At 42.1% G+C, this 24087-nt stretch overlaps 1 protein-coding gene across 2 annotated transcripts in view; it reads right to left on the bottom strand.

Moving 5' to 3' along the window:
- Positions 1–24087, bottom strand: part of Nfkb1 (nuclear factor kappa B subunit 1) — a 115341-nt gene that overhangs the window by 70742 nt on the left and 20512 nt on the right. For both annotated transcript variants that reach the window (XM_027395767.2, XM_027395769.2), the window contains exons 2-6: positions 21701–21770; positions 20536–20575; positions 15868–15943; positions 12012–12049; positions 8707–8805 (exon numbers count right to left, since the gene is read on the bottom strand). In XM_027395767.2, the coding sequence (XP_027251568.1) occupies positions 8707–8805; positions 12012–12049; positions 15868–15943; positions 20536–20568 (246 nt within the window). In that variant the 5' untranslated portion in view covers positions 20569–20575; positions 21701–21770. The remainder of the gene's footprint in view (positions 1–8706; positions 8806–12011; positions 12050–15867; positions 15944–20535; positions 20576–21700; positions 21771–24087) is intronic.

Raw genomic sequence — 24087 nt, 5'->3', positions numbered from 1 at the left:
TGTGGTCAGGAGTTCACGCTTGAACAGATTATATTTTGTTTCTTCCTGCCAGGAATGGAAGATACCCCTGGACCTGGACTCTACTCATTTCTAGACTTGGGATTTCTAGATTATGCAAGGTGCATAAACTTGAGCTGTGTGTCTGTAAGAGCCAGGCCTGATTATTTGGATTCCTCAGGGTCCAGGCTAGAACCTGCCCCTTCTCGATCAATCTGAAGGTCACCCACTAACAGAAACTGCAGCCCTATGAGACTCCTGACTTCAGAGGAGGACTCAGCTCCAGTACCTCAGACAGGAAAGTTCCAAACCTTATCTTTTATTTGGAATCACTCAGGTCAGCAATCAGTTCTAGGGTGAACTCACAGATATCTACCGAACTTTCTAAAATCCCCCACTGTTTTAATGGCATCTAAGTCTCTCCCTCCCTCCCTCCCTCCCTCCCTCCTCCTCCCTCCTCCCTCCCTCCCCCTCCCTCCCCCTCCCTCCCCCTATATGTGTCTATGTGTGACGATTCACTGTGACATATTCATATATACTCCTTGCTGATCTTTCTCTCTTACCTCTACCTCCCTCAAGTAAACCACATTTTCATACCTTTTTTCCCAGAAGTTTAATTATTCATTATAGAAAAGGTTTTCTGTATCTTTGGTACAGGGTATTTCTGCCACAGGCACATTTTCTCAGTGTTTTATATTAGAGGGGTTACCTGCCTCACTGACAAGGCTTTGGAAACTGAATAAAGCCAACACTTTAAAACGTTTAAAGGAAAGTTTTCTGTCCAGTGAAGCTTGGGAACCATCCTGGCTTGTCTCCCATGGGTCTTGTGAGGAAATCAGTTTATGTAGTTCTGTGTCTTTATGTCTCCTGCCTGCAGCTAAAACCTGCTGTAGCTGCTCAGCAAGTCTGACTCACAGTGTTTTCCTTTCTGTCCAAAGTCCAGCTACTCAAGTAGGAGTCCGGACTCAACCAATTTAGTTTAATTCATGGGTAAATAGAACTAAAGTGTACACACTTGCTTCAGTCTAGGTTGCACAGAGGCTAATACCTGAATTATTAGAAAGGAATAATTTAGAATACTGTTTGTCTTTTAAAATTATATTGATTTCTTTATTTAGTGTTGGCTTTGGGGAATAGTACATGCTATAAATGTGGTGCTCTGAGGACAATTCTCAGAGTCTACTTCTTTCTTCACCACATGCATTGGGCATTCAAACTCACATTGTTAGTCTCAATGGCAAATGCCTTCACCCACTGGGCCATCATCTCACAGGTCTTGCAAGCCTACTTGTCTTAATACTAGATCCTAAGCAGTTTTTCAGGTCATACAGATTCTCATTTATCATTTTAAATTACGGTGATATAATATTCTATTCCTTGATGACATATGACTTCTTTTCAACCATGCTAGCGCATATTATCATTATAAAATAACAGACATGCCCAGGAAATGACCACAGAAGCACAGCCACTTAATGAAATGCTATGCTTCACACATGTGAAGTGGTCTCTAAGTATCACCGTGATTGGACAGTTTTGAATAAATCTTATGCACACCTATGGTTCAGAACTACAGATCTAAGGGACGCTGTAAGCAGAGAGAAATAGCTAGTATCATAATTAATAATATTCTATGGGCTTAAGAATGTGGGCTCTGGCCCTCTGTGTGCTAGATTCAAATTATAATAGGAGTGATCTTTCAGCTCTTAATAATAAATCATTGAAATTTCCATTGTTTTCTAGTGAATCATTTACTTGCATAATGTATATGAAGTACTATTTTTAGGAGCTGTTATTGAGAAATAGTAACAAAACATTTAAACCCAAGAAACTGGTAGTTTTTATCAAGTCTGTACAATAGCTAGTTAGGCTGATGGCAGCCCTAGTTTGGTGATTTATTTAATAAAAGGCTTCCTATTTAAAAAGTGTGGGATCTCACATCACACTGTTCACACTAGAACCCTGGACCTCACCCAAGAAAGGCAGTGGGACTCGGGCAAAGTGTCTCAGCTTTTCCCACATTTCCATTTCCTCATGGACAAAACAAAGACCAGAGACCCTGCTTCTGTGCAGTGCTGTGATGACCAAAGAAGTGTAAAGGAGCATGGCCGGCTACCCTCATGTCTCTCTGTTCAGTGCACGGGGGCCAAAGGTGACAGCAAAAGTCTGCATGTATCCTCCACCCACCCCCATTAGACCTCAAGAAAGTGAACATCATTTGAAAGATTGTGACCTGGAGTCCACTTAGGGGGAAGGATGGGGACGGTGGGAGAGCCAGCAGCAGCCCTCCTGGATACTGAGAACTCCCTGACTATGGAGAAGGTGCTTGGAGACATCTGAGGACCGTAAATAAGGCTTCTGGTTATTCACTTTGCCAAATATGGCTTCCTGAACTGAATGGTGGGTGCATTAATCCTCTTCAAACAGAGACCACTTAGATCAGAGATGACCCTAAGGCCAATCATCCTGAGGACACTGAGTGCAGAGAGACATGGGAGGCAGAAGCAGGCCACCACGCCAGACCTAGAAATTCAGACAACCTGCAAATCCAAGAAGCCCGACTCCTAATTCTCAGGGTTCATTTTCACTGCTCTGATGTGTGTCAAAAGTTTCCTTTAGTGACTAGCTTTCTTCAACTTCTAATGGTAACACTGATTTAAAGGGCCGTTTTAAAAATCCCCCATGCCAGTATCTTATTCTGGGAGCCAAATGCAAAACTTCTAGGTGACTTATAAGACAAAGTCTGTAGCTGGTTACAAACCGCCTGTTTATAGTGCAGGGCCTGCCAGGGTGCTGAGTGAATATTAGTGAAATAATTTTCGTTTCTTTTTTTTGGTTTTAACCACGAATGGCTTCATATTTAATCACTATCAAAGAGAGGTGGGAGTCCGGGGAGGGGGGCAGGAAGACAGGGAGAGAGAGACAGACAGACAGACAGAGACAGATGACTAACTGAGACTTCCCCCTTTTCTGGCTGTTGGCACAAAATCTCACATCTTTTCCACTGACTGGAATACTGAAGGGTAACCACCTTAAATCACATGTTGAGAAACAACAAGTGCTGCAATTTACCTAAAATGAGTAAAAATGTAAGTATAAAGTTTAGAAATGAAAAAAAGAAGGAAAATATTCAAGGCAACTGCATACCTGGAATTCCTCAATACTCTGGAGGCAGAGGTAGAATGGTGAGTTCAAGGCCAGCCTATGCTACACAATGAGACCCCCCCAAAAAAAAAATAAGAAAAGAAAAAGAAAAAAAAGAAAGGAAGAAAGAATTGTAGAGATCAGTTTAATTCACTGCTGTCAAAAAGCCAACACCCTTCAGCATTATTTTACACATGTTCAAATTTTAAAGACCCACATGAATATAGATAAAATTCTATGTGTAAATTCATAAGTCCTGATCCTTTCTGAAACCATGAAAAGAATCCATGCATCTTGAGTTATAAAGCCCTTGCTTCAATAAACTTGTGTGGGCGTGCACACGTGTGTGCATCTGTGTACATGTGTGTTACAAAGCACAGGGTGTGTATCTGTAGGGAATGTGGCTATTTTCTTTTATTTGAGTATAGTAAACAACTTAGAAGTGTCAAAGGACATCCTAATAAATGCTATGAGCTAGGTCCTGAACGCAGGCCCAAACGGTTACGGTGATCTTTCCCTCTGGCATGTTAGGTAACTGTATCAGGCTAAATTATTCAAAATTAGTATTCCAACTAGATATTTAAGATGGCAAGCCTCTGGATTCAGACATGTCTGTGCAAAGTAAGGAGCTTATGCAAAGATATTTGATATCCTCAAGCACACAGCCCATCAGCCAGGATTTATTAACCTTGACAGAAACTTAACATAAGGATTTTTAAGTGAGAGGCACTAAAGAGCTCAGACTTTACAGTAGGTTGGAGGAAGGGGCCAAAGCGTTGTTAACCTAAACATTCCAGTATACCCTTTCACTGCACACAAAGCCCTAGGAGGAAGGGCAGTGGAGCAGCTCCCAGCAAAGCTGATTGCAACAGTTATACTGGCACCACTGTGTTTCAAGCTCCCAGCATTTGACAATCACAAATAAATCACAGTTTAGAAACGAATGACACTGATGTCCATGCGCAGTCTGCACAGGGCGCCCAATGCAGAAGGACTCACAGCGGCTGCGGCCGGCTGAGAGCATCCCAAAGCCTCGTGCAGCATCTCCTCTTGGCTCTGCTCCACTTGCTCCAGGAAGGCACTTTGAAACAAAATTTTTCTGCACCACTTTCGGGAAGAGGAGGGCATTGAGCCTTCCCTGGCACTCCTTGCTGAGTCAAGAACAGGCAGCGACAGGCTTGGTCCAGAAGAGGTTGTCTGCTGTCTCCCCTGCTCTGCTGCCTCCCAGGAGCTGCCATGAACTCAGAACTCAGCAAATACCCAAGGGAGGGCTTTAGGACAGACAATGGATTACTCAGTTTTTAAAAGGCAGAAAACTTCCTTAAATTCTGCATATTTATTTCCCCTAGATTTCCCCTTGAATATGATTTCTTGCTTTAAGGTTCAGCATAAATTCCGTACTGTGCTTGAAGACATTTTTATTCAGACAGTAAAAAGGATCAGACAGGATCAAAGTGATCAACATTCAATCTTCAGGCAGGTCAGTTTTAACCCTTTTTTTGGTTTGAAAAGGAGGAGCCATCATATACAATAAAAACGATGGGTTAAAGCTAGTAAAAAGTAATTCTCTTGAAAGTGATTTTGGATATGAATATACACTTATGTGGTAAAATATAAAAACATCTCAGAGAAAGGACATTCCAACAGTGCTTTCCTATGTGGATGAGAGGACAAAGCAGGGGCTGGGCGGGGCTCCCACTGCAACTGCCCTGCAGTTCCCAGAGACAGGGAGACAGAGACCCAGGGAAAGACATAGACAAACAGCAAATAGGGAAAATAGTACTGTCTTTTAAATTTACATTTTGGTATATGGTATTTGTCATATAAAATTTTAAATTTTGTATGCTTGTAATAGGAAGTAATTAGCTAAAAAAAAAATCCCCCAATCCAGCACTCCCAAGGGCCCTGGAAGAAATGCTTCAATATGAAGAAAAAGTGAACTACAGCCATGAGGCTGGAGGGCTAAGTAATCCCAGAGCAGTTAGTCAAGGTGGAGGGGAAGAGCATGAAGACTTGTACAGCAAGATGCTGGAGAGCTAAGCAGGCTTCTTTTCAGATCCAAGACGGGAGCATGCACAGCAAGTCATGGTTCAGTGGCCCGCGTTCCAGCAAAGGTGGCCCTGCAGTGACAGGGTGTCTAAGCTGAGCTGGCATCCCAGTTCTCTGCCACAGTTTAAACGTGGGAGTACTTCCAATAGGACATGCCGGGCTTCGGGAGACTCCTGCAGTTACCGCGATGGTCAGCTTGAGGCTTCGTTCGATGTGCACAATCCACAAGAAGACTCCCAAACAAGATAAAGCTTACAAGCCCGTAAAGTAGAGCTTCGTTTCCCTAGCCCCGAGTCATGACCAGTTCCCAAAGCTTTCAATAGCCCTTAAAACTTCACTGTCATCTCCATTTCACACCAACCACTGACCTTCCAGGGAACGTAGGGTGGGGGTGCTGGAAGAGGCCGGGCAGGGAAACAGGGCCTGAGTTCAGAGAGACAGGCTATTGACAAGAGTGAAGAAAAAGCCACGCTCAACCATCTGACCTGTAAGCCTGAGCAAACAAACGTCCTTCCTGCAGGCCATAGACCTTGTGTGTGCAAGACTATGACAGTACCACTTCTCTCAGTGAGTGCCTGTGCCCACCTCTGGGATGGATTATGGGATGGATGTGAGGTAATATCATGATATCACCTGGAAGCATCATTCTATAGATGCTCCCATTTTTCACGCACAGTGGAGTGATCCGGGATGTTCTAGCTAGATGGGAAATCCAAACAGAGATGCAGACAGAAGGAAGGCAGAGTCAGGAAGACACCATGTAGTAGCCAAAGGAGTAACATGCCAATCATCACAAGTAAGCCCCAGCCTTGTGGCAGTACACAGGTGGATTTAATTGTGAGAACTAGTCAGTAATATGCCTGAGCCATTGGCCAAACAATTATACTCGATATTAAGCCTAAGGGTGTTAGTTCATAAGTGGCAGTGGGGACCCACGAGCAGGAAAGATACTGGTCTAGGGGAACCAAGCAGAAATCTTAAAACCTTCCAATCACAAAATTCTAGTGCCAGTGAAGAAAAGAGTTCATGAATAGACCACAACTCACACTTCTTCATATAGGGCCACACAGAAAAAGCCCATTTTTTCTCATAACATTATTTCTTTAATGGTTCTCATCAATGCCAGTGAGGCTCAGTTTCCTGTCACAGATACAGACACATAAATGCATACAACACTAACATATGACACATGAACAGGCAGAAAGTTCTAGATCTGACTCCTGATGCCCTCTGCTTATTTCTTCTTTGCTTTCCAGAATTCTTATCCTCGTTGCCTTGATTTACCAGAGTCCTCCATGTCTTGTCCCTAAGTTCCCGGCTCCCTGCCTCAGCAGCACATACTCTCATGGGAGGGCCAATGAGCTGAGGGAGAAAGAGGCCTGAGCCCTAACTCTGAGGCCCAGTTCCTCAGTGCTAATAACTATTACAAGAGGTAATAGATGTAAAACACATGATACATCACAATGTTGAAGAAACCATTTGTTTTCTCTGGTGTTCTCTTCTACATTCCTCACCTAGGTTCTAAAGGACCAGAAGCTACTGACTGCCCTGATGGGTAATTTTAGGTGTACAGTCAACTACAGTGGACAAGTGTAGAAAGTTGGAAAAGCACCCCGCCCCACCCTCAGCAAGTGTCTTCATGTTTCCAGAGGAGACTGACAAGTCTGCTGAACTAACGGAAGGCCTACCCTCAATGTGCACAGATGTATCCAGTCAGCTAGAAGCCCTGCTAGAATGAAAAGCCAGAGAGAATCCTCTCCTCTCCTCCTTCCTCTGTCCCAGCAGAATGTGGGGGCACTCCTCATTTTTGCCCTCTGCACTCCCAGGGCATCAGAACTCCAGGCTCCCCTGCATTGCCCAGCTTACACTAGCAGTGGAACTCCCAGATTCTTGGGCCCCTGGTCCTAGATGGAGAGTACATCAGTTACCAGGTTCTCAGGCTTCTGTGCTTGGACAATTACCAGCATCCCTGGGTACATATATATTATAGACACCCCACCGTAGGACTTCTTGTCTTTCATAATCAGGACAGCCAATTCTACCTCTCATCTCTCTATCAACCTTCCTATCAGTCAGTCAATCAATCAATCAATCAATCAATCATCTATCCACTCATTTCCATCCCATCGGTTCTATTTCTATGAAAAACACTGTCTAATATAACTGTGGCCTTTGCAAACTAAAAGCATTGCCCTTCTATGTCCAATTACCTTTACTAAGAAAAATACCTTTCATTCTCCAACTAGAGCTAAGAGTCTTAAAATGAAATCGTGACTCATAGAATCCAGACCAGGAGTTGAGTTTCACTGGAAAGAGAAAGACTGACATGGCTCTTTATTTTAGACAGAGGGCAAGGCACTAGAAAGGCCTGGGCCTGGTATGAAAAGGAGGAACAAATTACAATGCTGGCAAAATCAAAGATAAATTCCGCAATGCCAGAATATTGAGTTTAGAAAACAAGCTAGCAGGAAGACAGAGGCCGAAGTATGGCAACATTTACTGCTGGTAACTGTTATTCTAAGCTTGAATTGCTGAATAAATAAAAACTTTTTTGTGACTAAATTGCAATTTTTTATTGTTTTCCTGAAAAATCATTATCAGTCTCTGAAGCATGGCACTGAGTTAGGAAAATAAATATTCAGAACTAGAGAAAGATATTCTCAATTAAATCACCAACATAAGAAGCTGAAAACAGTGAACATGTACCCAACCCTACCCCATTCCACATGCCACAGAATTCATTCTGAGTGGTTCCACAAGGTTCCTGTCAGGCTCTTACAGAGTACCTAAGCATATTTCCTCATCTAAACTCTAGAACCCTGTATGAAGTATATACTAGCAATATTTGTGTATTTATATGTTTAGACAGTTGGATAAGCCTGTTTGAAGCCCATTTAGTGTATCACTTTGGGTCTGAATTTATGACCTTAAATAATATACCCTATAGGTATATAGTCTAACTGTTGTGTCATGAAATCTTTTAAACGCAGTATTTGGAATTTGTCTCAAAGACATTTTTTGTTTGTTTGGTTTTCTTAGAGACAGGGGTCTCACATAGTCCAGGCTGACTTCAAGCTTGCTATCTAGCTGAGACTGGCCTTGAACGCCTGATACCCAGCCCCTACCCTCCCAAGTCCTAGGACTGCTGGTATGCACCATGTCACCTGGCTCAAAGTTTTACTAAAACATCAGAGAACAAACAATTTAACGACTTGAAGATTTTAAAAGGCAGCTTTAAGGCTGCTGGAGGGGGTAGTTAGTTTTTCTTAGTTGACGCTGGAACCATTTTAATTAAATGGAGATGCTAATGGTGTTTGAAAATTTGTCATTTCCATGAGATGAATTTCTACTTAAAAATTCTAATAACAACGCAAACACTTCTTCTTGGGGCAAAGGAGCTTCCTATTCATTCAAGGCAGCTGAATGTTCACATTCACACTCATGAATATTCACATTTACTCAAGGCAGTTCACTGACTTTGCTCCCAGCAGTCCCAGCGGTGGACTTCAAACTTACTTTGACCTGAGGGTAGGATTTCTTGTTCTTCTCACTAGAGGCACCAGGGAGTCCGCCATGTGATGGGCCTTCACAGACATAGCGGAATCGAAATCCCCTCTGTGGAGGTGAACACAAGCAGTGATTACTACAATAATAATGGCAACGTTAGACACAAGGTTCTAAACTATGTAACTATGGAAGACAACCATAGAGATAAGAAATACTTTACAAAAGTTATTATGAAAATGATGCTAGCTGGTGTTTGTGCACTGAGCTGTGGTGGAGAAGCCAGGCACCCATCTTCAGCACCTCGCTGGCTCTTTTCTCGGAAGGAATGATAAAGAGTTTAAAGCTTTGGATAAAATGTGCTACAGCTGTCTCAACTGTAGCCTTCTCAGCTCAAATTGCTGCTGCCAAGCTCTCCTCTTCACCTTTAGCCAGTAACAGCTATGGTAATTATTTGAAGGAATTCCTTTATCTTCTCCAATTACACCTGAACTGGGGCAGGCCATAGGCATGTCTTTTAAAATAACATGTGCCAGAGTTAAGGACATGGCCTGTGTGCTACAACACTGTGAACTTGACAATCTTCTCAGCATTTGAAAGAAAAAAGACCATTAATTTTGTGAATATTAATGTAATTGGGATACAGTTTGGATAATACTTTTTAATTTAATGACTCTAAAACTAGACAACAGCATGTATAACAGGTAGCTTGTTACAAACTGGCTAAGACCCAAACACACCTCCACACATCTTTAACCCTGGAACTTGAGGGGCAGAGGCGTGTGGATGGAGGTCTGTGAGTTTGAGGCCAGCCAAGGCTACACAGTGAGACCCTGCCTCAAAAACAAGACACAACACAACACGCTTAGACAGCTAATACTGAGAGCTATACAACGGAACTGGGTAGTCTAAGGATTACTAATCTATGCTTTGATTCATTCCCATCAGACTTAGGAAAAATCTGTGTCCATATGGCTTTCAAGAAAAAGAACATTTCTAACTCAGAAAATCAACACAGAAGTTCCATATCTTTAATCACAAAATTCCTTTGTGGCCTGGAAAAATATGTACAGGTACACTTTTATACGTTATGGAGAACGGCACCTAACACTAGTCAATGTAACTTAATTGTGATGTGAACTTACAGCACGTGAACCTGTATTATTTCTGGTTTCACAGAGGATCTAAAGTTCTATACAAAGTAGCATTTATTTTGAAGATGAAATTATATTACTCTGTTAGCTTGGTAAGATGATTTGGAGTTGGGTGTGGTGGCTCACACCTGTAATCTTAAGAGCTGGAAGGTAGAGACAGGGGAATTGTCACCAGTTGGAAGTCGGCAAAGGACTACAGGTATTGTTGTCTCAAAAAATAAATTAATTTTTAAAATCAAATAAAAAACTAAAAATTAAGATGTCTCAAAATATGTAATCTGGACCAATTTCTAATTCTAACATTTTGATATTAAATGTTTACTGTCTGCCACTATTCATCTTGGGAGCTCCATTTACTTCAAAGGAGTCATTGACCTCAGAGAGGCTACATCCATGAAGCCAAAAGTCTGAGATTCAACCTCCTTACTTACACTGAAGCTAGATAAAAACAAAGAACAACCCCCGCCCCACACATACACAAACAAAAACACAGGGTGGCAAACAGACACAATGTTTTACTTACATTTTATATACTCACAAATAATGAATTAAATTTTGAATTCTGCAACTATATTAGCTGTTCTAATAAGTCATAAATATCTGTGATTTTGGGGTTCATGATAACAAACTGCACATTAAAAGTCTTAACATAGTGCTATGCTCAGAAAAAATAAGGTTCTGGGCTGGCAAGATTGCTCAGTGAGTAAGGTGTGAGTTTGATCTCCAGGACCCACATAGTAGGAGGGCACTAACTCCAAAAAGTTGTCATCTGATCTCCATAGACATGCTTATACACACACACACACACACACACACACACACACACACACACACACACACCACCTTAAAAAATACATGAACATGATTTAAAATGTTTTAAGAGCGCCAAAAAACATTTTGCTGTGTAGGCACATTTGGACTCATCATTTTAATGGGTTAACCAAATCTTACTAGCTAGGGCACTTTCCAGGATTGCAGATTCCCGGCAGAATCTCAGGGAATAAAACTCCACCAGGAAGAGTTTCGAGAGAACTGGTGACTTGATGTAAGAAGCCACCCCTTCAAAGATGACACAGCAATAGAGCAAAGGCAGGTGTCATCTGCAGCCGAGGGACCAGGAAGTGCCACCGGCAGGCAACCAGAACAATGCCCTAAAGTTTCACGTGGCATTGCTGTCTTTACAGTAAATATTTTCATCTGATTTCAGCTTCACAAGACTACGGTTGTCATCACTAAGATGTTTCTACCATTTAACAGCTGACCACATCAGGATCCTACAGCACAGCAGCTCTGTATGTTCTGTGAATACAAACGTTACGTTCACTCTCCCGAGATACAGGAAAGAACACCCCAGAAAAGGCACTGGGTAACATAATACGGCAGGCCAAGTGAACAGTCCTCAGTGTCACACAGATGTGATGAGCATATCCACTCAGAGGGTTAGTGACTTGGTCCTCATTCCACGGGAGACTATACCATAACTTCCATCCCATAATAACTGAAATGTTCTATTGGCAGATATTAAAGATTCTCTTCCCTCTCACAGTGCCAGAGCTACACAATTTCTGACGAATACATATATTTTGGGGTCATTTCAATCCTGAACTATTTGTACACTATTCAGTAGGAAGAGACCCAGACAAAAACCAAAAAAAAAAAAAAAAAAAAAAAAAAAAAAAAAAAAAAAAAAAAAGAAAACAACAAATCATCCTCTCCTTGCTCCAAGGAGGCTGGGACGAAAGTCAATGACGTGTTTAGTGCCTTGGGTTACACAACCCACACAGAGAAAAGGCTGGAGCTTATAAAGGCAGAAGTACCCTGTGGGTATGGACATGACCAGTAGAGAGTAGATGTGAACCTCTGCATGAGTATTTCCTTATGAATGAAAGTCACCAGTGCTTTCCCTGGAAGTGGCTGATAAACTAAGCCAAAAGAGATACAGAGTATCAAGGATCTTAATTAACTGAAGTTTCAAGGCCTTTTGAAGAATGCCTAAGAAGAATGTAAAGTAGACACAGGAAGTTATTACATAATACAGCAGGCTGTTGATCAACCAGATAAGCCACCTCTGTTATCAGATTAGCCACCATTATTCGACCCCTGAACCTTAATGTTAGAAGTAAAGATCAAACATTACCAAACACCCAACCCCTTTATTCTTACCTGTTTTGGTTGCTCTAATATTTGAAGGTATGGGCCATCTGTTAAAAGCAAACACAACGAAGGAAAAACCAAAAGAAACTGTGAGACTTCTAGAATCTGGTATGAAATAGAAGCAAGTCAAAAGCTGAAATTATGTTTCAAATCAATTTTATAGGTGAAAAGCTACAAAGATATAAAGCATTCTCATTTGAAATATTAGATATATTCTTAGTTTTAAAATTTTTTATTTACTTTTTTTTTGTATATGAGTGTTTTGCTTGGTGCCCAAGAAAGCCAGAAGAGTATCTGATGCCCTGGAATTGGATGGAGGGCATGGTTGTTAGCTGCCATGTGGTGCTGGAAACCAAGCTTAGGTCCTCAGGATGAGCAATGAACACTGTCAACTGCTGACCAATGGCTCCAGACCCTGAGTTCACTTATTTTAATAACAGTTTTATAGTTTGTCGGGTACATGGCTAGGCCCAACAAAAGGCCTGAGGGCAAAGATTAGTGTCAGCAGCCTTCAGTCACATCTCTCAATTAGAACACAATATGGTTAAGTACAGTGACACTCTCAGTGCTATGGCATTTCAGGCTGCCTTTCATCAATAGAGACGACTTTCCTTCCTCAAAGAGAACAGCTCAGTGTGAAATGAAGAGCTGGAGATAGCAACCTACAGGAGCGGTCCAGGATGACTCTGGCTCGCCTGCCTCTCCTAACTCTACCACTAACTTTTCACTTTTTTCCTTACCTGACCCAGAGGTAATGTCTCCAGTGTCTAACTGGCTTGTTCTCGCCCTCTGTGGGACCTGGAGAACTTTTCTTTCTTATCCATGGCCTGTTTTGTTTTGTATTGCTTGAGACAGGGTCTCACCATGTAGCCTTGGCTGGCCTGGAGCTGGTTATGTAGACCAAGTTGGCTTCAAGCTCCCAGAGATCTTCCTGCCAAGTGCTGGGATTAAAAGCATGCACCACTAGGCCTGGCATCTTATCCATGGCTTCTGATGCTGATACCAATACCTGAACACTGTGCTCTCATATGAACTCTGTTCTAAAACAGCCCAGGCATATAAGAAAATACCAAAAATAATGTAGTTAAAGATAAATGCATGCCAATTAATTACTATAAAAAACCCTAAAGGCTTAATCCATATCCCAGTGATATCTGACTTGAAATTTCAAAGAAAAGTCACAACTTCTGAGAACATAAATATAAACATTATGACAAGAAATCCCCTAAGGACCTCTGCTGGCTTTTATGTGACAGTATGACAACCACAGCCGTGCAGCACACAAACATACTGGATAGTTTGTATTTGTTTGAATGAAAATTAAGACCTTTGAAGCTAAAGCTACTCTAGAAGAAAGCTTCCATGCTCATTTGAAAAGTCACCCTCCCAGCAAAGCTTAAGCCTTATTTTGCATAAATAAATTTGAGAAGAGATAAAACTTTGAAGTTTTATTTTAACTAAACTATAACTTCAAAGAGAATATGTTTTATCTTCTCAACAATATGACAAATCAGATAACACTAAAGACTAAACTGTACAAGGAAGGCAGTTAGGAAATGGCCAAAATAAGAAAGCAGGTGGGTAAAACTCAGCAATGCGGCCAAGTAGCAAATTACACCCTTCTGTCTTCTGGGATACATTCCTGACATTTTAAACTTTTAGAAAAGTAACTGTAATTTTACATTTCAAAAAGAAAACCTAAACTTTAACTTTTTCTAAGGAAATAAGACTGGTTAGAAAAAGATTTCATGCTTATAAATGCCATACAACTCGTATGACAGCATTACAAATACACATTTCCTCTAGACATCCTAAGGGTCTACCAAGAAGCTAGACTGGGAAGAAAGCAGTATTTGGACAAGATGATGCTGAAATATGGAGATGGGGGAGCCCCCTCACATTAGGCTTCAAGTCCCTCCCTTCTTACCAGCCCCTCCATTTGACTTGTGGGATTGCTTCTAGACTTTCCCTACATATATGAAGTTCCATGTGGAGGGGGCCATTCCTACCCTTAAGTCAAGTAGAACACTAGACTGGACACACATATCTTTGTTTTAAGGCTAACTTTCTTTTGGTCACATTTCTGGGCCAGGGAAATGATCTCCTATTCTATAGAGAATTTTAAATCGAAGAAAAATGACAGAGACCTAACGGCTGTCCCTTGTTACAGAGTTTCTAACACATAGTTGGAAAGACTAACAGTTTGAGATTTTAAATTTGAAACGATTGAAAAAAATCCACACAAAAATTACAAGCAAATATTGGCTGAGATAAACTTCTTGCTCCTTTAAAATCTGAACAAAATGTCTTTCCATCTTGGACCATAAAAACTGGACAACACACTGAAACAGAGTGGAGGAAATTCCAGTAAAAACGAAGGGTGTGGTAACAGCAGAAAATAATGTATTTTAAGGTACAATTATACAGGTTTTTCTAACACTGTGGAAAACATAGACTATTTACTGAGATGATTCTTTTGATAATTTTACTTCTAAGCCCATAAACCCAAGGAAAAGGAAACAACACTTGAAAATCATCTGCCTCAGGGCACTATTCAGTATTCATGAGGCATTTTCTAGAAACGTGTGCTTTTCCAGAGGACAAAACCATGTCCTTACCATTTTCAATAAAACAGTGAGATTAAAGCAAACACTTTGGATCTCGGCTGAGAAGCTCACAGGAAACAGATGCATCTATCTGCTGCAGTTACTGGTCACAGGAAGCTGACCTGAAGTGCACACTGGACAACTCACAATCTCACATAAACGATGGTGCCTTGGAAAATACATTGTGTGGGGTAAAGACAGACAGGCCTCTGTGAGGTAGTTTCTGCTGGTGAGGGGAGGAAGGTGTGGCACATTAACTCTCCTTCCTCCCGTGTGTGACTGAAGAGGGAAAAGTAGAAAACTTTCTGATTTGAACCATGAGAGGCAAGTGCTGGCACAGCCCTAGCATTTTACACGAGAAGGAGAGGAAATTACATACAGTCTCCACGTGAGACAGAGAAATCCAGAATATACAAAGCACCTGCTGCCCATGTCAGTGGGCCCCAACTCTTTTAAATGCAATCTCCACTGACTAGCACATTGCTTTTGAAGATGGGTTAACTCCAGCAGGTGCGGTGAGTGCAGGAGCAAAGCCGTAAAAAGAGCCACCACACCAAGGTTCCATACAAGCCAATCAATTAAGAGTCTAAATGAAGTGCCTGTGCCACCGCACATAACACATGAAACAATTGTGGACCCGTTAATGAACAGTCATGTTAGCAGGATTGCACTGTAAGCTTCCTCTGACTGACGGGAATATAAAGGCGACTCTCAGACTGTTTGGAGAACAATGCCTAGCATCCTGGCTGATCACAACAATACTCCCCAGATAGAGGGGCTGAGGCTGGCTCTGTGGGAGCAGCAACAAAACAAAGAAGACCACAAAGGGTCATAAAATGTGGAGGAAAGGAGAGTCCTAACACTGGGTAAGACAGCGCTTTGGAGTGTTCTAGGAGATGCCAGAAACCACACTTGCTAAAACAATGTGTGAGTGAGCCGAAACACTTTTGTGAGCTACATTTCCAGAAAGCATACTGAAAGGCTGGTTTTAAAACACAAATCACCACTTCCTTCCTATGCACATCACTCAATTTGAAAAGAGACCACTGTGGCTGGAGAGACGGTTCCGTGGTTAAAAGCGTTTGCGGCTCTTCCAGAGGACCTGGGTTTGGTCCCAAGCATCCACAGTATGACAGGCTTCCTTATAGTATTTTCATACATACTTAGGTTGGGTTGAGCCACATCTCCCTGACCCCTGACCCCAAATATTATTTTTAAGAGAAAGCAAAACAATAGGGAAAGGGGGCTGTCGATCTTACCCGTTGACAGTGGCATTTCTGTTGCATATAATTCTGCATTAAATAGTGGATGAGGCAAAGTATTCAAGTGAAACATCTGTAAAGAAAAAATACAAATATTTTAATTCCTCTTCTAAATTACATGAAGCCAGAAAACCAATTACAAGAATGAAAACTAGAAATGAAAACCTAAAAACAGGACTACTGAAATCAGTGTTTTAAAGTGACTCTCTGAGACCCAGTTAGACTGTTGTGTGTGGAATTTACATATGTAACCAAGAAAATTCGAGAAGGATAAGAGCTATGGGGTCCACTAGCTAGTAAATCTTCAGAGCCAAGTGAGCTTCAGGCACAGTGGGCACTTCAGCCATATTTGTTGAATGAGCAATCTGAATCTTGCACCCTCTTAAGAAGAAGAGTCTAACCCCAGAGGGTGGGGAGATGCTTAGTGGGGAGCCTGCTTGCGGTCCAAGCATGAGGACCGGAGGTCGGAGCCCCAGTTCCCATGTGAAAATCTGGGGATGGCAGTGTTTGTCTGCAATACCAGCTCTGGGAAGATGGAGACGAAAGGATCGGGTTTGCTGGCTGAGGAGTCTAGCCGAACCCATGAGCTATAGTTAACGTGAGAGACCTCCCTACAAGTAAGATGGGTAGCAATTGGGAAAGATACCCAACATTGACCTTCAGCCTCCAAACACATGTGAGTGCACAGGCACACTCACAGGAACTCATGTGTGCGCGCCACACAGACACACAGACACACAGACACACACACACACACAGACACACACACACACAGACACACAGACACACACACACACACAGACACACACACACACACACACACAGACACACACACAGACAGACACACACACAGACACACACACACACACACACAGACACACAGACACACACAGACACACACAGACACACACACACACACACACACACAGACAGACACACAACACACACACACACACACACACACACAGACACACACAGACACACACACACACACACACACACACACACACACACACACACACAGTAGCTACACAACTAACATAAAAACTGACAATACAACTGAGCAAATGATGGAGTACAGAGCTCACATTTCCCCTTCTCCACCTGACTTGTCTACTACAGTACAAAACACCTGGAATTTAATAGAGGGCTGTACAATGAACAGTGGCTCCAAAGGTGTTTGCATGTGACTCCCTGGAACCTACTTCCCAGAACCTACGCTTTCCGTAGCAAAAGATAGAGTGCACGTGGCACTGATGGAAGGAAGACTACTAAATGACAGGGTTATCCTGGTGTGCTACTTAGAGTTGGAAATCACAGTGAAGCAGGACTGTGGAGTCTGGCGTGCTGAGCAGACTCATCTGGGGAGGACAGGCCGTCTTTAGAAGCTCAAAAGGCAGAGAAGAGATAACAGCTGCTAGGAACACACCGGCCAGCACCTTGACTTTGGCATTCTTCTTCCCCCTATAGGAGAAGAAACATGTGTTGTTTCAAGTCACAAGATTATGGTGGCTTGTTACAGGAACAACACACTAACTAAATTGAAAGAGTGGACATATAATATGTTTGGATAGAACTAAACTCTATCTTGATAAGTTATTGTTAATAAGTATCCAAAAGGAATATCCCCAGAGTTCATTTAGAAATTCACACTGCCAGATGGTGGTGCCCGCCTTTAATCCCAGCACTCTGGCGGCAGAGGCAGGGGGATCTCTGTGAGTTTGAGACCAGCCTGGTCTCCAGAGCGAGTGCCAGGACAGTCAGGGCTGTTACACAGAGAAACCCCCATCTTGGGGGGGGGAGAAATTCACATTTATATCTATGAGCTTATGCTCTTTCCCACTCTCAAAAGTCACTTGTTGATATGTTGGTGGACAATATAGGAACCAAATGTATTTATTTGGTCCTCATTGGTAAATCACTGGGGTTTTTTTTAGGGCTTTTTTTAAAATTTTTTTATTTTTTTAGGGAAAGGGATTATAAAAAGGAAAAATGGAAGGGGGGGAAGACCGGCCTCAGGAAACAGGAGCAGCAGCAAAGAGGAGAAAGGAAAGAGTGGGGAGAGAGGGGAATAGGCAGAGAGGAAGAGAAAGAAAGAGAGAGAGCTGGATATTCTTGGATACCTCAAATCCTAATATGTGCACTTAAACCAAGAGTTAAGAAAAGCAATGATAACTGTTTTCTTGCATTCATTTGTGGAAGGAGGTGGGGTTGGGGGGTGTCAAACTCAGGTTGTCAGCAAGCGCTTTGTTCTCTGAAGAATCTCACTGGTTTGAATGAAATATGAGGTTTGCATGAAAATCACTCCAGATCCAGTTCTGAGGGATGCAAATTTTGAATGGAGGAGTGAAAAGTGGGCTACACATCAATGCTCAGCGAAGTTCATCCTCACCATTCACTGTCGGCAAAGAAATACAGAAGGGAAACTACATCCTGCAAAATAAGTTCCAGGCCATACAGGGTGCCGAAAGGATGACCTCAAAAAGAAATCCTTTGGTGTGGTCCTGCAGGTGTCCGCTATGACTGGGCGGAGGGAAAAGCCCCGGTAAGACATGCTGTATGGCATGCGGCCTATGGTGCTTATTTGATGAGGGGTGCCTAGCAGACTCCAGTGTATGCTCACACACTGAGAACACCTCCCTGAAGACTGCAAACCTTTGGAAATAACAGTCTTAAAGCTCACGACAGAAAAAACAATCAAAACCCCCAAAACTTCAAGGACCTCTCCTTCCCCCACCAAATTAAAATAGTAGAACAGGCCCATCCCTGCTGCTGATCAACTCAAAACTGCCCACATAAGAAACTTTCAGAATGACTGTCCTCAGCAGGTTTTACTCTTTTGTGGCATAAAAGACCATCTCCGGCTGATAAGATTTCCTGTGTATAGACAGGAGAGAATGGTTTGAAACCAAGCAGAAACAGCCCTTGGGTTGGGGAGAGTTGGCCTTTGATAGAAACAGCATATTAAAAGTGAAAGGTAAAACAAAGGGTTGTGACAATACCAGCTGCCAGGTGTCTTTTATGGTGCAGAAAGAGAAATGTTCTAGATTTATCCAATACCACCATTTCTACAACAAAATCAGAGAGAATGGTGACGTGAAACACAGTACATGCTCACTCTGCCTGGCTTGGTGAGAACATGGTGTCCACTTTGTTCTGCTCTAGGGCTGTTTGACTTATAGAAACACCAGATTCCCTAAACATATTTCATTTTCAGTTTTATTCTTGGTTGACTCTTTGCATGCATAAACTTGGGCAATAGTAGTCTCAGATGTTTACCACCAAAATTTAAATGTGAAATAATATCAGACGTGCTAGGGTTCTCTTGGTAAGTAGTATTCCCTGTACTAAGCTTGGCTCAGACTTCCTTTGGAAAGAGAATCTTGACCTGCTCTTTCCCCAAGGAAGCAAAGAGTGACCCCTCTTACTACTCCTGTCCCTCAGTGAACCATGGCAGCATCCACTGAAAATGGGAACTGTGGTTCTGTTCCTCCAATTAGGATACACCTCCTGAGGTCACTTGTCTCTCCATCTCTAGGATGCTAATATCTGTACATAATAACGTCCCAATAAATAGCTAAGGAACAAGCAGACACTAGTTTTAAATAATTTAAAAGATCATTATAGCCCACTTTGAGTATTGCAACTGTAATCACACCAGTGTCTAGAAATTGCTTTCAAGGGTCATCTATGCTCTCTACATAGAGAGAAGAGAAAGGAACAAATGTAGTAATGAATAACAGGGGTTCATCAAACTGTTCAACATTTCTGTGGATTTAGAATTTTTCAAATGAAAAAGCTAGAAGGAAAAGAGGACACAGATATCCTAGAGTTAGCCTTTGTCATAACTGCTAACACATTGATGATGATGATAAAACAGTGCTATGCTCTCAAAGCACATTCATTCCCATGAATGTGAGTTTAACTGCAGTACCTTTGAAAAAAATCTATTTTGAATGCCTAAGAGCTCCTGTTATATGTGACCTTATTTGGAAATGCAGCCTTTGCCTTTTTACAAGTTCAGATGAATTCACACTAGAAGATGGGCCCTCAATCCAGAGTGTGATGTGTTTATAAGATAGGGAGGAAAGCTGCACAACAGACTACAGTTGGTGTGATACCATACTGTAAGCCAAGGTTAGAATCTCTAACCACTCCCCCAAGCTGTAGGAGGCAGTAACTGCCCTGCTAGCCCCCAATTTTGAATTCTTGCACCAGACCTATAATGTGTCAAGTCATCAGATTTGTAGCAATGTTAATAGGAGCCCCAGAAATCTCACTGGCTGGCTGGCTGGCTGGCTGGCTGGCTGGCTGGCTGGCTGGCTATCTATCTCTCTCTCTATCTATCCATCCATCCATCCATCCATCCATCCATCCATCCATCCATCCATCCATCCATCCATACATCCAGGGTCATCATATCAGACACTGGGATCAGGCAAGCTAGCTCAAAGGTTATCTCTAGCCACTGTACATACAGAGCACATAAAATTTTATGCAAAAATACCTATGAAAGGGCCTCTCCTACTCTGGAAGAGGAGAAAACTGAAAAAAGTAATGTTTACTATTTTAGAGTTTGCTGCCCACCGAGTCATTAGTGTTGTCTCTGTGTATTCTGGGATACAAACACATTTAAAGAGAGCTGTCAGTGAGGCTGTGACTTACCTGCGCAGGTCCATATGGATCATCGTCTGCCATGTTGACGCTGTACACAATGAAACAAAAGGAATCAAAACTGTAATACTGGAATGAACCTTAAAAGTCCCACAACCTTGACATAAATGCAGGGATAGGCTGAATTCCTGCGGGGATGACAGACACAAAGGTCTCCAGAAGACCTCAGCAGGAGGCATGGTAAATGCAGTCCCTCCTAGGCATCCAACTCTCACAGCAAGGAGATCACAGGATCCAATGTCCTCAGCCAGATGCAGCTGGCCTTACCTCTGTGTAAAAATCATCTGTAGATGGAGTTCACTTATTATGGTCTAAATATCAACAGTTTGCAGTCTTATCTCTTCTATGTGTGATTTTCTCATGAGCTCTGAAATGGTCTTTGAGCTGTCTAGACTTGGTTGAGAAGCCCAAGAGGCCCTGATACTAATTTGCATAACATTGGGGAGGGGAGCCATAGAATGCCACCTTCTGCCCTCTTGTGAGAACCAGTGAAAGTTATTCTGCCTTTGTCAAAGAGAAATGCAAAACTCTGTAGATCTAAAAAGTACAATAAAAAATGCCAATGACAGCATCAACCCTGTAAATCTCAAATTCACTGAATCCTGGGCAGCTATTTATATGCAGAGGCCCCAACAATCTTCAGCCACCCAGAGACCTTGACAAACATGAAGAACCACATGGTTCTGCCTCGAAATCACATTTCATGCAAGGTAAACCCCAAATATAGAGAAGACGGGGCTTCTACTACATGAATGGGTGGACTCTGGATCCACAACAACATGGAACAGGGCTGTAGGGCCATCCTGTGGCATGCACCCCTGCTGATGTACAAAAGGAGCCTCTTTGTCCTTCTTTAACTCGATGTACTATCCGGTCTCAAGCATCTCATAACATCCCCAGAAGTACAAGGCTTCATTTCCAGTGCAACGCTCTTGTGCTAAGTGTCACTTGTACCAAGTGACAGTGGAAAGCAAGGAAACCTCCTGGGTACTCTCAGTGGGTCATGGAGCAACACCAGCTGCAACTGCAGGCAAAGCAGTGGCTGGGAGTCCTAGGGAACAAGTTCACACAGGTTTGCAAGGGGATATTTGCTTAATGTAAGAAACTAACACAAGCTGAAGAGCTGGCTCAACAGTTAAGAGTGCTTACTACTTACATGGGGCCGTTCAGGACGTGGAACTCCAGTTACAAGGGATCTTGATAGCCTCCTCTGGCCTCTGAGGTACCTGCACACAGATAGTATACATAAACTTATGCAGGTACACACACAAACACATAATTTAAATATGTATTTAAACACACATACATATATACTTATTTAAAAAGAAAATATTTGCTGAGTGTGGTGGCACATGCCTTTAATCTCATTCAGCATTTGGGAGGCAGAGGCAAGTAAATCTCTGTGTGGTAAAGGCTACTCTGGTCTACATGGTGAATTCTAGAGCTACATAGTGAGTAAGACTCTGTCTGAAAAACATATCCAAGTATCTGCAACTAAGTATGTACCTGTTCAGACAAGTAGTTAAACAGGGGACTATTGACTTGATATTGTAAAGGGGTATTAAGCCATCCAAAATACCAGAGTTCTGCCACTACTGGGTGTGTGACTTTGGATACTAGTTACGCTCAAGGTGGCCCCTCTTTTTGAGCCTGAAAAATTACAAGACTTAGAATGGGATGGATGTTTAAAAGGTTAAAATATTGAGCACTGGATACTTTAGCTAATGAGTGCCCATCTGTAGAACACAGTCTCAAAGGTAAAACATGGGTTGGTAAAGATGGATTTTATATGTGTGTAAGCATGTATCCATACATGTCATTATACATGAACTTTTATAAGTGGGTATCTGTATAAAAATTCAGTACACAATCTAATTACTGGAATACTAGTAAGAACAAGTCACACAAATACAATACAGGGATAATAACCTTTATTCTAAACTTCCGCAAACAGTGTTTACACCATCCTTCTTCCTAGGTATTCTTGCCTAACAACCTGAAAACAGTCTTCTAAAGTGGAGGTGACACTATTGCCTTGTTTAACTGACAAAACCCAGTACCTCTATGGCATTAATTATATGTATATCTGAACAAGGATAGCACCAATAGACAGGCTAATGTGAACATGAGATAGCTCAGGAGGCCTCTACCCTAGAATAAGAACCACAGGCAAACCAGGAATGCTGAGAGAGGGAGAAACAGTCTTCCCCAGGGAAGTGCACATTGATTGGTCATTCTATACCAATGAAAACATACATGTAAGTAACTGAACAGATGGAGCAGATTGTATTTATAGTCTCACACACACACACACACACACACACACACACACACACACACACACACTTAACAACAATTAAGTAAGGAAAAAAGAGGCCATGAATTTTTGAAAGAGAGCAAGGGAGGTAACAAGGCAGGACTCTGAGGAAAGGGAGGGGGGAAAAGATGTGATTATACTATAATCTTAAAAAACATAAAAATTATTTTTAAAGACTGGATGGTTTTGTAGATCTTTGAGTGTGGGGACTTAGAGCAGGTCTTACTAGATGGAAAGCTATCCTCCTGGTCCATATTCCAGACAAAGTGTTAATGAAGATCACTCTTCTTTAGACACGTGACAAGCCAACCAACAGTTTGTCTTCAGTAACACCTTGTTCTAAAGCTTCTAGACTATGTGTGCCTAAAAACATAATTCTATAAAACACTTAGGAAGCCTAAGGAACACTTGGATGGTTAAAATCTTGACTTACAATGTCTTGGTAATTACTGAAGCATTCAGAGGTAATAGCAACTCTAGGGTGATGTCAATGCTAATACATAATTTTTAAAATAAAATGTCAAAAGAAACCAAGAGTCATTTGGAAAGGATGAATCACTGGGTAATATTTGCATTGATTGCAAAAGCAAGTTTTATATCTAAAATGTTGAAATATCTACTAGGCCTTGGAACTGAGGATCAGAAAAGCAGTGGGAAAGTCCCTTCTGCACCCCTGCTTCCCCAGCCTTCCCCCACTTTCCTTTTGCTCACTCCTGTGCTTTTGAGGAAGCACCTTGAGACACAGAGGGAGAATAGCCTGGGTCTCATTTCTGCATCGTCTCCTGCAACCGGAGGCTTTAGGAAGATCTTCACACCACACAGGGAGACACAAAAAGTGGAGCGAGGTCTCAAGAAATATCCAGGGAGTTGTGTTTTTCACATGAAGCATAATGTAACAAAACCAGCCAAGCCCTGAGTGTGACATAGTCTATGAACGCTGAATGGGCTGTCTGCTGCATTCCTGTGGCCATCTTCCCGGTCACTAAACCTGACATGGGGGCATCTTGGTGAAGTGGCTCCACTGAGAGGAGAAACTCTAAAGCCACGGGGGTGAGTCATCAAGGAAGGAGCCGGAGCACTCCTGTCAGCAAGTGTATGGAATCTAGGATCAGAGATATTGGAAGCTTGAGATGCTGACTCACTGCAAAACAACAGCAACAAAAACATAACTTTCTATTGTTTTAGATTTCACTGGGGGGGAAAAACCCTCTAATTTTCCAAACTAA

Source organism: Cricetulus griseus (genome assembly GCF_003668045.3).
Source record: "Cricetulus griseus strain 17A/GY chromosome 1 unlocalized genomic scaffold, alternate assembly CriGri-PICRH-1.0 chr1_0, whole genome shotgun sequence".
In the NCBI taxonomy this organism is placed as follows: Eukaryota; Metazoa; Chordata; class Mammalia; order Rodentia; family Cricetidae; genus Cricetulus; species Cricetulus griseus.
Note: the sequence above shows the minus strand (reverse complement) of the source record. Positions and strands in the feature narration are given on the sequence as shown.